The sequence below is a fragment of the Liolophura sinensis genome, chromosome 7, assembly GCF_032854445.1.
Source record: "Liolophura sinensis isolate JHLJ2023 chromosome 7, CUHK_Ljap_v2, whole genome shotgun sequence".
Classification (NCBI taxonomy): Eukaryota; Metazoa; Mollusca; class Polyplacophora; order Chitonida; family Chitonidae; genus Liolophura; species Liolophura sinensis.
In genome coordinates, this window is record NC_088301.1 from 27761243 (window position 1) to 27776602 (window position 15360).

General features: G+C 37.9%; 1 protein-coding gene across 1 annotated transcript in view; it reads left to right on the plus strand.

Annotated features, from left to right (window-relative positions):
* Positions 1-15360, plus strand: part of LOC135471604 (DDB1- and CUL4-associated factor 15-like) — a 33215-nt gene that overhangs the window by 13855 nt on the left and 4000 nt on the right. The window contains exons 2-10 of the mRNA XM_064750895.1: positions 7520-7638; positions 8026-8170; positions 9464-9570; positions 10167-10282; positions 10653-11840; positions 12510-12613; positions 13200-13325; positions 14105-14196; positions 14732-14787. Coding sequence (XP_064606965.1) covers positions 7520-7638; positions 8026-8170; positions 9464-9570; positions 10167-10282; positions 10653-11840; positions 12510-12613; positions 13200-13325; positions 14105-14196; positions 14732-14787 — 2053 coding nt within the window. The remainder of the gene's footprint in view (positions 1-7519; positions 7639-8025; positions 8171-9463; positions 9571-10166; positions 10283-10652; positions 11841-12509; positions 12614-13199; positions 13326-14104; positions 14197-14731; positions 14788-15360) is intronic.

Below are 15360 nucleotides of genomic sequence, written 5' to 3' on the forward strand. Positions count from 1 at the left end.
CTCCTTGAATGATAAACTGTTGACAACAAAATCCAGTGACTAGAGTTTCCTTATACTTGAAAGCCTCCCCAAAAAAAAATTCCCAAGGAAAAATATCGTTTGAAGAAACTTGAACTCAAAGCATGGCAGATGTGGGTTTGACGTTTGGGAAGTCTAAACGGCTGGATTACTGTTCAAACATAGTTTAGCGACGCTGGCTTTGACAGGTATATTTGGATGACTTCGGAAATCGGTGTATACCAAATGTAAGGACAGGCCAAGCAATAAAAACTAGGTAAATGTATTGTATGTTTCGGGATTAACAAGCCATTTTTAACACGGGCAGTAGTCTTACTTTCAATGACCCCTCTTGATGGTTGCATATTAGGCAGGGCAAGGTTGCAGGAGATCATTTATTCATTGAACTGTCCTGAGGACGTGGAAACCTCTAAGAATGCATACATTTTTGAGTGAGTTTTGTTTCCAGTCATTATGGTACGTGTGCATGAAGAGGAAATTGTATATAGCATATATTGTATATAGGTTATATATATATATATATATATATTATATATATATATATATATATATATATATATATATATAGGAAGTCCTGTCATAGAAAGAAAATATATATTGGGCTGAGACATTACCCCTTCCCCACTTAACATTTAAATCACTTTTATTATGGTGCTATAGCAATGTAATGTGAAAATATTATTGTCTTAATAGGATCTAGATGCGCAGTATAATTGCCATAGTTTGTTTTATTTGTAGGTCAGTGAAATGAAAATTTCCCTGGGCTAGATGTGTGTAAGCTACACACATGTAGCTGACCAACATGCAAAGCTACTCACAAATACAAATACATCTAGATGTATATACCCTAATACTTGTAAAATTTAGGACAGATATTTGTAGTATTGAAAGTAGAATATTACATTTCTTTATCAGTCTTTTGGAAAAGTCAAGATATGATTATGTTGTTTATAAGATAGTCTAACCATGTGAGATGAGCAGACCTGGTGTCCCAAATTTGAGAAGAAATAGGGTATGTAGGCCTACATGAACATTTTTGTTGCATATAAAGGATTGGAGAGACGAGATGTGAAACAGTTGTTTGAATACAACTGGCCTGCCTACCAGAATCCTGTTTATTCTCTCTTGGGAGCCCACTGTGTGAGACAAACTTCCTGTATGACATGTGGCCCTGGGATGTTTAGCTGATGTCAGCTGGATGAAGGGTCACAGACATGAGCATGTATTTACTGTACACTGTGTTTAGGAACAGGAGTAGCAATATTCGGGCTAGAAATTCTTCATGTTTTTCATACATCAGTTTTAAATACATACTGCAGGTAATTTCATTGCATGCATCCTAATTATTAGGTTGAATTTGGTTATAAAAATACATTAGGTTGTCAGCCTTCAAGAAACATAATAATTATAGGTATGGATTGTTAATTAACACAGACTAATTCTCTATGTCTTATTATGCCCCGCATATGAATTATATGACCAGTACCTAAAAAAAAGTATAACAGTTAATTATTTTGTTTGTTTGTGTGTATTTGTACATATGTGAACACCGTTTGTTATTAAACAGTAGGGGCCTCCGTGGCTTAGTTTGTTAGCATGCTAGCGCAGGATGGTGACCCAGGAGCCTCTCACCAATGCAGTTGCTATGAGTTCAAGTCCAGCTCATGCTGGCTTCCTCTCTGGCCGTAAGTGGGAAGGTCTGACAGCAGCCTGCGGATGGTCATGGGCTTCCTCTGAGCTCTGCCTGGTTTCCTCCCACCATAATGCTGGCCGCAGTCGCATAAGTGAAATATTCTTGAGTACGGTGTAAAACATCAATCAAATAAATAAGTACATAAATAAATAAGGTAGGTTTATCCCTAGAGAAAACCTGGTTAGGAATTTTGAAATCCGGACTAAGCCATGGGGATAATTTGTTTGTGCCTAAGAACTCTATACACGTACATGTAATTGTACATAGCAGAGCTTAACATAGCTTTTTAAGAGTGGGTATGACATGGCGGTGGTACGTATAGCAAAAACAGTAAGTCAGCTGATGTCAACACAACAGACTTGCACCAGAACATGCCTGGGAATATATGTTAGGTGATTATGTTACTGTCGCATGTTCTTGTCACTCCTGGCAGAGGTATTTTAAATGTCACAAAAACAAAGCCATGTGGTTGTTTGGGTACATGCTTGTATCCATGTCATCATATCCAGGTACAACATGTACACTGTGCAGGCATGAGTTTGGTCTCGTGTCACACAGCTGACATAACAGACATACCTTATTTCTTAAGTCTTTTTGCATGTTCATTTAATGTAGTTTTTAAGTATATTTTTAAGGGCATTTTTCTGCCTCGATGGAAAAATTCAATTTCTGTGAAGCCTCGATGTTGGCAATCCACCAAAAACGTAAACTCTCAACAAAGAAATTTAGGTGGATACATCATGTGCTAAAACTGCCCTTCAACATGCAAAAAGGTTGAAGAAATACATGTGTGATTTGGTTTGAATCTGGTCCTAGGGTTATGAGTGATCTAACTAGACCAGTATAGCTTTTGACCTCCACTAGCTTACAGGATCAGGTACAGATCTCAGTATGTTTTGTATTTACATGTGTATTTAAGTATGAATACAATTACATGTATGTCAGGAATTTTGTTAAGAAAATCCAAACTCCTTAAGCAGATAACAGCAGTCTGACTACATTACATATACATTTATGCTCAAGTGTTAAAAGTCTACTTGGTTTTTCAGCTTTTGCAATGAAGTTCAAGCTCTGCAAGGGGAAGTCACAGAAGAAATAAAAGCTGCCAGTACCTCAAGAAATATTTTTCTACCAAATTCAATTGATATACAGTCAGGACAGTATTCATTTATGGCATGAATGATAACCTAATTTACTTGCTTAAGTTTAGCGATGCCCTGATAATGTGTGAGCTTGCCTCAGCGCAAATGCGAGAGACCATTGAAGATCACAGATCTGAGCAGTGTGACTCTTCAATTACTTATGAACGTGCTCCTGTAATTTGTGTCCAGATAGTATGATATGTGGTGGCTTGTTGAAGATCAGTGTTGTACAGTGATGCTTGATGCCCGGGGTTAGCTGCTGTGTTCACACTTTTACTAGCCATCCTGCCATAAAACATAGGATTTTCCCTGGGCCTTCATTGAGACATTGGGCATAACATTTTTAATGAGCAGGTGTTACTACTTACAGGGCTAATAATTTATGGCTGTATGAAGTCATAATAAAACCCCTCAAACTTACATACCCTATCAAATTCCCATTTTTTAATTTTTTTTTATTTCAGTTGAATACCACTTGACACTCAGTGACAGGAGGTAGTAGAGCTTGAAGCTAATATGTCGTTCATCCGTGGCAAAACTTCATTCGCTTAATTAGTGATACGCCAGGTACTGGCCACCACCTAACTGATTATTGTCACTGATGAGCTGTTCAGTGTTGAGTTGAAGGCATTTTCTTGTAAGTTACTTCATAGCACAATGGAAGTTGCATATCAGGATAGCTGCCCTTACAGTGACTATGTGAGTCATCTGGCTGAAGCATATGATAGCATTATATGTGTACGCATGTGTGTACATTGTACAGTGAAATTTGATTTACTTCTGCTGTCGTTCTTCAATAATATACGTGTTCGTGTATTGTTTACACTTAGAAAGTACACTTTATCTTACATAAACTCTATTTCTTCATCATTTTCACATATGAAAGAGCAACTTTCAGTGTGACTTGTACACCTTTTTAATTTGATATTGGAAATAAATATTGCCTTCTGAAGAAGATGTTAATGACAGTTGTTGGGTTCATGTTGGTGTTTGCTGCTGTGTTGAGCATATTATATATATTTATGTACATGTATTTATTATTTTTGTAAGCGTGAAATGTCAGGGTTTCCTTCACTGATAAAAGTGATATATCTCTGGCTAGAGTTAGATATCACTTTTGCTATTACACAGCCTGACGCCATGACGTCACAAAGAAATATTTTGTTTTACGACGTTCCAATCCGAGCCTAGCAGCATGGAGTCATAATGCAAATTCAGTTAACTTTAATATTTCTTAACTTGCACAACAAGACACAACATCATACAAGATGTCATGTGTGACATCACGTTACATACACAAGTCTATGAAGGCCTAGAGCTAAAAACATGGCTTAAACTGGTTCAAATACACAAAATCATGATATTGTCAAAATATAAATAATAAATAGAATATTCTCGGGAAAGATGGAAATGATAACCTACTCGACACTTCGCGTCGGGTGATATTTATGATATTATATGATTAAATGATAATATATGATTTAACCTTCACTGTGCAATAGCCTCTATGTATATAATGCTATATATATATGGTGGTATATAATGTGTAAGACATAATCCCATTGTGTCATATTACATGTACGTGTATAATGCATGTAGTAGGGGGCCTCCGTGGCTCAGTTGTTTAGCACGCTAGCGCAGCGTTATGACCCAGGAGCCTGTCACCAGTGTGGTCGCTTTGAGTCCAGCTCAGCTCATGCTGGCTTCCTCTCTGGCCTTAGGTGGGAAGGTCTGTCAGCAACCTGCAGATGGTTGTGGGTTTTCCCCCGGACTCTGTCTGGTTTCCTCCCACCATAATGCTGGCTGCCATCGTATAAATGAAATATTCTTGAGTACGGCGTAAAACACCAGTCAAATAAATAAATAAATAATACATATAGTTCGATTTCATACAGCAAAAATTTCATAATTAGCTACACCATGCATACAGAAAAATTCTTTCTACAAAATGCTGGGTGTTGTGATGCCCCAAATCATCATGCCTGGGTCAGGTGTATGTTCTGGAAGATGTTGTCTAACCCTAAGAGTCCTGTCATAGAAGTCCTGTCTGTCGTGTCTGTTTACCAAGAATGTGACCCTGGGCAGAGTTCCAGTAATAGATTCACATCTGTCTGCATTTCCTGGTCTCTCTGCCACTTGCAGGGTGTTACTGTAAATGGTTCAATATCATCACAAACCAACAGCTGTATTGATCAGTTTACACTAGCTAGCACAACCATCTACAGGACACAGTTCCATGTAACCAGAGCACCTGCACTGAGCCGTTGTTCAGTAACAACACTATAATTCCACATCATAACATCTATAGCCTACAAGCTACAGCTTCACTCTGACATTTTCTTAGCGACAAGTTATTACTGTCCTCGGACACACAGCCAAAAATTATTTATCTGGCTTTCTACATAAACAAGACATTTCTTTAGCCTGAAGAAATATTTTGACCATAAATATGTTGTGTGACTCACAACTCATTTATAATACCATACTTTTCTTGATTAAATCTGAGAATAGTAAATGGTTTTATACATATGTATGAGATTTACAGCAGTTAACCAGATTTGAATACTACGCTGTACATTTATATTTGATTACATAATACATCGCATATAAATGTCAGTAAATGTAAATAGAGTAGGTGAGGGTTGTTGAAGATGATGTATGGCATTTTACATGATTGTACATCATAACATTGAAAAAGTGTCAGAAACCAGCCCTTTTTTTTCAGTTTGTTTGTGTCATGTGCATTAAAATTAATAGAATTGTATCAAATGTTCAAAATGATTTGTTTTGGTAATATAGATATATCATATATTATATACATGTATTTATATATTTATGTGATTTGAAGAAAGTGGTAGTAGTAAGCATGCAAAAAATGTAGCATTTATAGTGTAAAAAGAACCCACTATTCTTTTTATCAATTAATACATATAATAAATTATTCTATAAATGAAACGGGTATACTCCACGTTGTAATATTGCCCTAGTTATAAAAACACTTGGGGAAATCAACCTATTGAAATTCAGCTGTGTTCTAACAATTTTTAAGGAGTGTTTGTAGCGATAGGTGCTTTTCCAAAGGTTCATATATGCCGTCTGGACAGGCCAGTATGCGTCTAATAAAGAACACAAACTCAGTCTCTTTTTTTTTTTTTATTCAATACACTGTTTTCTAATGGCTTTCATGGTACAGTTCAGGGGATAACTTTGGCGAGATGCTGACAGTTCACAGGCCATCTTTGATAGCATGTCTCACGTTTCTGCTGTTGTTTGCTTCCGAATGTTAAACTTTGTGCCATCTAAAATCATGTGTATATGTTGTTTTGGATAAAAGTGAGGATTGGGGGGGAGGGGGGGGGGGGGAATGCTGCTGCCACTGTAGTACATGTGTCAAACTGAAGACACCAGTTATGACACCCAACTCATTCACATTATACTGACACTGGTGACTATGGCAGACCCATGTTATTGATGAAAATAAAGCTGGGAGCTACACTTGTGTACATATCATGGTGTTGCCAAAATTGCCTATTCTTGTTTATGTAGCTACGTATATTGGGATATTATTGTGATCATTTAACAAGCTGTATTAAATAATCGGTTTCAATTAGTCTGCATGCATTGTGACTGTTAATGTTTTAACCTTGTTTATTAATTCATTCTGTCATTGGCTTTAATTCTTATACACGTGGTACATTTGTGTGGCAAAGAGACCAAGTAGTTTTAATGAGGTGTCATATTGGACATTCTCTGTCAAGACACAAGTTTTATTCTCGATGTTGGCAATGCTCCTGAGTGCTCTCTGATGCCCATTATTATCAAACATTTCTTGGTTGACTATGCAGACTGAGCTCCTATCTGAGAAAGGTTCTACACAGTTGACTGTATTTAAATTATTTGACAGTATCAAAGAAGTCCATATTTGATATAACATAACACTTTCAGTTGGTTGAATCTCTAGCTGTTACCGTCCAAAAATAGATGTTTAAATCTCACTGATATCAGCTGGTTTTAAAAATAACTTTCGTGATTTTAAGGTGTGAAATGCGTAAGCATTTTGGTTCATTCTGAGAAATGAGAAATTTTGCTTACACACATGTATCACCGTGTAAAATTGTATGCAGAATACACATTAGTGAGGATATTTCTTAATTGCTCAAAACATGGTTAGTCTCAGTATGGCAGATGTTGCTTATTTTTTGTATGGTAATAATTTTGGAGAAAGAGGTTTTTCTTGCAGATAATCATGCTTTAGTGTGCTATGCATTTCATCTACATGTACGTATATTTGTATTTTTGTACATAGCTTGTCCAGTCATTATCAAATGGACGCTGTTCAGTACACTGCTGTTGTTCATCTGCAGCTGTTGCAAGGGAGATAACTATGCTGAGGTTGTTTGATTGTTTTCATGGTTTTGTTTTATTCGTGTTACCTCCCTTGGATACAGTAGATTTTAAACCAGAACATTTTATCCGACTCTTTTGTTGACTTCATTGACTGACTTGAAGAATTAGTACTCAACATGTTGCAGACAAAGGAAGCAAAACTTATTTAGTTGATTTAACTACTGGCCATTGATTTAATTAGAATGGCATTTTAATTAAATTTACCCATCATATTAATTTACAACTTTTTAAATGGAAATAAAATTTCTGTTTATTTCAGGTAAGCGGATCTCTACAGCCCCACAAGCATGCCCGCCCCAAAAAGCTGTTCACCAAAATTCCTGGTCGTTTGGGATTCGGTCTCAAATCCTTGGTCCCCCAGTCAGTACTGGATGAGGGGTAAGGCAGCAGTGTCTTGCTAATTCTGTATATATCTTTTAACTAACAAGATTTCTTTGAATGGTTTAAGATAAATGTATGCTTTATTTGTGAGCTGTTAGAGATTGATGGTTTATTGTGAAGGACACGAATGTACTGCACTAATGAGATTTCTGGTTTGACAGCAATCTCATTGCTTCCACTGGTTTTAAGGTCGTGTAACACCAGTCAATAATTAAAATAAATTTACACTTTAATATTTAAATTTTAAATCGTTAACAAGGAAACTAATGTGTAAACTACATCGTAATGTTGAGTATAATGTCAAACAAATGCCACTAAATAACTTTCACTGGTAATGCACGTACATGTTCTAACTGACTTATCAGTGGTTTCATTTTTTTTCAGCCACGTGTTTCTGGGTTTCACAAAGAATGGCCAGTTTGTGATATCGTACACCCTGCACATTGAGGCAGATGACCATATAGCCTACCCTCTGTACACATTCAGGCTGCAATGGTGGCTTTTCCTCCCTCACAGGCCTCTCAAAAAGGTAGGTGATCGTGAAAGAAATATTCAGAATTTTGATCATATCCAAAGTTCTGTGAAGCAACATGTTTGTGTTATCTCCCTTGTTTGTGTTATCTCCCTTGTACAGAGATCTTCACTATCCTCAGCTTTGATCTGAGTTAAGAAGGCAATTTTTGGAGGTGGGGAGACGTACAGTAAGCTTTTTTGGTCTTTTCCAAATCGGTCCTCATGCCTAATTTGACCAACTTCTGTCTTTCAGTTGTTTTGTTTTGGACATTACTCATCAGGTGGCGGTAAAGCTTACGTTAATTTGGTCACGTGCATCTAAAATTCAACGCCACTTTCTTTTGACACTTTCGTGTCACTCATGAAAACCATTACATGTATCAGCTGGAATGATGTTAACTCACAAAGTAACTTTGGGAGACAAAATGAATACTTTGCAGTAAAATGCAGTAAAAATTTGGCCTCTTTATATTTTGGGCACACCCTAAGCCTTGTAAAGGCCTGACACTACTGAATGAATCATTCATCTTGAAAGTTAAAAAATGGTGGAGAGCTGCTATGATGCCAGATATGCAGGTTCAGTGTATGGCTTGCACCTTTTTACCTAGCTTTAGTAACACCCAAACAGGGTGTAAGTGTATTGCCTTTTTGTTCTGGAAAGATGCCAGCTTATTCCTTGCACGTATCTGTGTCAGCTGACTTCAAGGTTCACTGTACTCCATATTACGAAGGGAAGTAACTGCTGCTAGCTTGTGGACCCTTGTTTATGGTAATTCTTGTTTGTGGACATTAAACATTTATAAGCCCTTTGTATGAATGTCATATCCTCTTCAATAAACATAAAGTACATAAAGTACATGTAACCAATGCGGTCGCTGTGAGTTCAAGTCCAGCTCATGCTGGCTTCCTCTCCGGCCGTAAGTGGGAAGGTCTGTCAGCAACCTGCGGATGGTCGTGGGTTTCCCCTGGGCTCTGCCCGGTTTCCTCCCACCATAATGCTGGCCGCTGTCGTATAAGTGAAATATTCTTGAGTACGGCGTAAAACACCAATCAAATAAATAAATAAAGTACATGTACATGTATCAACAGAGTGAGAGCAATGCCTTTGACAGTTCTAGATCAGGTTGCAGATTTTTGCTTCGGACAAGTACCTTCCAGATAATGAGCTGCTGTCGTATAAGGGAAATATTCTTGAGTACAGCGTAAAACACCAACCAAATTAGTCAGTAAATGTGGATAATGAATCATGTCTCAAGAGAAATGGGTTGTAAACTCAGACATTGAGGTTTGATATGACGTCTGATGGCAGGTGGCTGAAGTGCGTCTGTTTGAGGAGTCCGAGATTGAGCACGACCTCTTCCTGGCCGTTTGTGAGTGGCCTAGAGATAACAAAAAAATCCTTGTGTATGGACAGAGGTGAGTGATTCATTTCTGTGCTGACATTTGAACCATACCAGTTACATTGGTAGTGAACGGCTGCACCCATAAAAGTGACTGTTCTTATACTGTTAAAAAATTCTTAAGCACAGCATCAAACATTATATATATTAATTAAATATTTATATGCGTCGTCATTTGTGTCAGAGATAATGAGAACTATCTGAATGTCACGTGTAGAATTTTTGTGGTTCAGCATTTTACATAGTACATGTAAGTAGGTGGTCCAGTGACTTCTTCCCTTGAATGTTTGATCAGTGTTAAAATAATATACAACTGACTTTGAGCTTGAAATTTGAACTTGATGTTTAAGTGAGAGATGATGTAAAAGTTGCAGTAACCAGCAAGATGCAGAGTTGCAAGAATCTTTTCAACATGTTGCTTCATTGAGATAATTGCAGGACTGTTTATATCATATACATTCATCTACATAAATTGAAATCTGATGTTGGTGAAAGATTATTAGATTTAGTGGTGTAGTGGGAAAGTGTTTGAAATAGAACTTTTGTCTCTGAGTGAAATCCTGATGTCTCATCGCTGTTGTGTAGAGAACAATGAGTATGCTTGCGTTTCAGTTTGTCTGTGTGTACGGGTGAGAACTATCAGTGTTACATCACAGTGACAGCTGTGCCACCTCTAGTCCCCTGTGAGGAGTGCGTGGCCACAGAGGCTGTTCTACCCACAGAAACAGGTAGCACTCTCTGCCTTTATGGCCAGCTTTCAGTATTATTGCTTTATATGTATCTCATAGGGATCCATCTTAGATCCATGCTAATTTATAGTGTAGTGTTTGGACAACATTTCAGTATTTTTGAGCTTGTTAATCATGCTTGAATTTCTATGAACAGTGTTAGTGGGTTTTATTAATATTCGAACATATACATATAAGTTAATCTACTACACTGCAGACGTGACCCTGCAGGATGTTCCGGAAGCCAAAATGTAATATTTCTCTTCACCTTCTCAAAAGCATAAAGCCCCAAATTTGTTTTAAATTAAATCATTGTGATTGGACAAAGTTTTTAGTGAGTAAAATTTTCATATAAATGATGTATTTGCAGGAGTTCCAGCCAGGTGTCTGGACCACGCCCTCACCTTCCACACCAGATATGACTTGGCCCCACCCTACCCCTCGTTCAGCCCTCAGGTGAAAATGAAATTGGATGGCGTCATCATACTAAATACGGGTCATTCCATTGTTACACTGGACATCTCAACTGGCCAGAGGCAGGACGAGGAATGGTCGGACTATACCAACTGCAGCACACCCCTCATGGAACCTGAATCTCCCATGGAAGCAGTCATCATGGAAACCGAAGTATTAGAGGCAGACGTTGGCAACGTTTCGTCTGCAGCCTCAACCAGCTTTGCTAAATTCAACAGGGATGCAATCTTAGCTTTTCCTCAGGAATTCCTGCATGGTGACAGGGACCTCTCTGACTGTGATACGCTCAACCCCACCCCAAATTGTTACTGCCCCCCACCCCCCGATGCTGCAGACAAACCTGACACTCAGACCTCGGACTCTCAGAAAAGTCGCTTGACGCTGTATGATTTTGCGGGATCTGACGACGGCTCGATCGTCGACGAGGACACAAAGAGTGGTTTCGCACTTCCTCAGTACATCCCCAATAGCAGTGGCAAAAGCAATGATGACGCGGATGCAAAGTGCAACTGCGGTGATTCCAGATTGAGGTCAAAGTACTTGCGTCAGCAGTTGCAGCAATCCATGCGCTACTCCCATGGGTTTAAGTTTGGCTCACCTCAGGCCCTCTCTCCAGGCAGGTGCCAGTCGCTACGTAAGAGCCAGTCGCAGGACAATATACCTCATTGTCACACTGAGGGGTCAGGGCTGGGGGCTGGCCAGAGCAGCCCTGGGACAGAGCTTGTCCACCATGATAACTTGCCCTACCCTCCATGTGATAAAGAAAACTTCTGTATACCTCCTGCCTCACCAAACCAATGTGATCTCAGCGTGGATTTGAAAAATACTCAGCATGGCTGTTCGTGTACCCTTAAGTCCGACCCCCTTTTGACAAAACCTGTGGGGGTAGAGGGCTCGTATGAGATGCGTGCGTCGCAGCGCTCATTCTTTTCTCCCAGTATCAGTGGCAGTACAGGCAGCTGTGCCAGTAAGGCCTCCACAAGTCCCATCATCTATCTGGACAGCTCTCAGTCTGTTACCATGAATGTGCGTACCTTTACCTACCCTCTCCTCCCTGAGATGAACCCACCTGCCGAACCTGATGGTGAGCACTTCTGGCATGCAGATATCTTTGACTCAGTTGCCGTGCTGCTCATAAGTGTTGTTATTTAATACCTGTATTTCCTGTATTCTTGGCAACAATTTCGCTATTCTTCAGTCAAGTTGAAAGTTTGTATCTCATCATGGTTGAACAAAACTGATTAGTTGCTATCAGTGTAATGCCAGATAAATGTCATTTTCACATATACTTTGGTCCTAGAATTTCCTATCATAGACAGATAATATTACCGGACTCTTTTGTTTTAATATTTATAACTTTATACAGAACTTGAGAGGGTTCATTTTTATCAGAAATTTTACTTAAGATATCTCAAGTGTATGTTTCTTGAGATAACCCTAATTTTTCAACATTTTCGCATATGAGAGAGCAACTTTCAGCGCAATTTACGCACATTTTTAATTTGATTTTTGAACTCAAAACTACATTGGTTGAGATAGCCATTTTCAGGGCTTCATCAAAAGTAAGATTTTATCAGTCTACACAGAATAATGCCTTCAGAATATGCTTGAAAAAACACCTCGAAAAACATGCAAAAAGGTTGAATAATTACACTATGTTCCCAGTTGAAGATTCCATAGTTATGATTACCTGTACACATGTATGTTATTTGGTATGAGAATTTCCAAGCAATGTCTACCTGTGTGTTATCAGATGACTTGGAGATGGCGTACCACAGTCTGTTACCCCTGACAGTCATGGGCTCAGGTCATAGACCCATGACGGTTGTCAATCACGGATACAAGGCTCCATTACAGGTCAGTTATTGGCTCACATAAGTGCATTTTAACATTTCATGATAAGCCCCCATGATGTTTTTGTCATAGAGTATAAAGCAAGTTCGATTTTAATCAAAGACCAGGAAATAAATTTTGGTGAGATATATATCCAGTGGCTAACAACTTTCATAACTGTATAAATTTATTAGGGTTAATAGTGCAAGAGATAACGTCAAAACTAAATCAGAGTTAATGAGACAAGTGATGTAAGAATGAAATCATTCTGATGAAATCTGACAGATTTATGGTGTGAGTCGTATAGTATTACATGTAGACACACTACAGGCATTATTTTGAAGTTTGAACTTCAGATTTGATATATTGTGAACCATTGCATGGTATGTAACGCGTAAACACTAGTGTTGGTAAGATAACCTCAGTGTAAGAAAGTGGAGGGGGGAGGACAAAATATAGCAGGGTTATTTTTATGCTGCCATGGAAGAGAGATTGAATTTTTGTTGGTGTCCTGGGAAAAACAGAATCCTTCCAGACATACTTATATGCAGATTTCATCAAGGTCTTTCACAGTTAACCTGATAAATTAGTTTCTCACTTTCACCAACAGCATGAAGTTACAGTTAAACAGATGACATTTGACGTGGAGCATTTTATCTGGGAGACGATCCGACACAAAGCGGATTGGGGTAATCGCTACATCGATGTGGCTGACTATGATGTTCAGGTGTTGGATGTAAGTGTTTGTCTTTCAGTGACGTTCTTATCGGTCAAATTTATTGCCATTAATTTTTCATCTGTATGCCAGTGAACAGTGTACCAGTATAATGGGGATTGTGAACGGAAAGAAAAGTACAAGGGATTAAGAACTAAATGCTCGCAACCCAGATATGCTCTTTTATTCCAAAAATTTAACTGGACCATCAACCGTGACCAAACCCAAAAGTTGGTGGTTTTCGTGATCATGTTGACATTATGAATGGTGTCTTTACTTTATCTTTTGATGCTTCTGATACAGGTATAGTTGATATAATATTTTTTCCTTTTTTTTTTTTTTTTTTTTTTTTTTCGCTCGAATCATATCAAATGTTAATATTGCCTCACTTATCCTTCAGGCCCTACAAAGGCGTTTCTCACTGGATAGCATAAACTGAATATTATTTTAACAACTGTAAAGTTGCTCAACTACGGTTGTATTTTGCATAAAATACATGTACATTGTATATCATGAGTACGCTACACTTCACGTAATGATGATACATGTGCATCCATGTAGTATGTTCATGAAAACAATGGATGACAAGGTTTGCCGGACAGTAGTAATTAATCCAAATGGAGTTTTCCAAAAAAATGGAATTAAAACTAAATCCTAGATTCTCAATCAATCGGAAAAGACAAAAAAAAGATATTTGTATTCACAGTGTAGTCACAGTTCAGGTCATCTTTTTTTTTTATTTCTTTTTTTTTTTTTTCAAATTGCTAGTCTTCTGATTTTACGTTATATATCACTAACAGGTGTGCCCGTCCAAATTCTGCCTTATTGCCAAAGTCACGTTATGGGTGCATGCCAGGCAAGAGCCAAGGTTATCGTTAGAAATGAAGAAAAGGTATGACGTTTAGTGTGTTGTAATGTGGGTAAAAATATGACAGCCACACGACCCTAGGTAAATTCCAGTTCTAGAAGATCAGGTGTTATCGTTTGACATTAAATCCTGGAAAGATTAAATATGTGTACGTTGTCAGTCTATGCTGCCATGTGTAGAATGTGTTTTGAGTTTTGCAAGTTCATTCATTCCCTCAATGTTATCTCTGTTGTTCGTTTATTCATTTACATCTCAATTATGGTCAGCTTAATCTGCTTTTCACAAACAGTATGTAAATGTGATAGATAAAACATCTTGACCTATTTTAAGGTAATTCGTACAAATATTGCCACATGGACATGGTCAGATAAAGGTAGTTTGACAGTTTTTGTACAGTGTATTATTCAGCACACATGCCTAGAAGACTCTCTGACATGTTGAATACTCAAGATGTACCTCAACCTTGGAGTATGAAGAACATTATAATTTATGTGGTTACTTGCCAGCTCAAATTTAAACCAAAATGCTAATGATAATGTCCAACCATTGTGCCTTACAGGAAGGCGCTAGGTTTGTACCAGACCAGCTTTACCTTTGAATGGCAGCAAGACTCAGGTAACTGTCTACTTTAGGCTTTTTTTTTTCTTTTTGCAAGCACGAAGAAGAATGTGTATTTTTGTACTTCCTACAAAGTTTTGGTAAGTGGGAAGATCTGCCAGAAACCTGTGGATGGTCATGGGTTTCCCCCGGGCTCTGCCCGGTTTCCTCCCACCATAATTCTGGCCGCCGTCATGTAAGTGGAATATTCTTGAGTATGGCATAAAACACCAATCAAATAAATAAATAAATAAACATAAAGTTTTGTTTGCACTTTTAGAAGCACATAAATGATATAGCCTTAGAATGTTACTTTTGAGGGCAATAGTTAAGTTTTCCTGGTAAAATATTAATCAAAGTTCACAAAACACTCTTATGTGGCTACATTTAGTAATGAGAATCAAGCAAAATGTGTCTTTTAAAAAAAAACTAAAATTTAGATGAAGTACAGTATTGATCAGGGATGCATTTGTTTGAGTCCCATAAATCCATACTGTGGATTCCCATTCAGAAACAAAGTGGAAGAAATGAGAGAAATAACAAAGTGTAGTCTCAACAGATATTCATATATTTTTAATACAGTAGAATGTA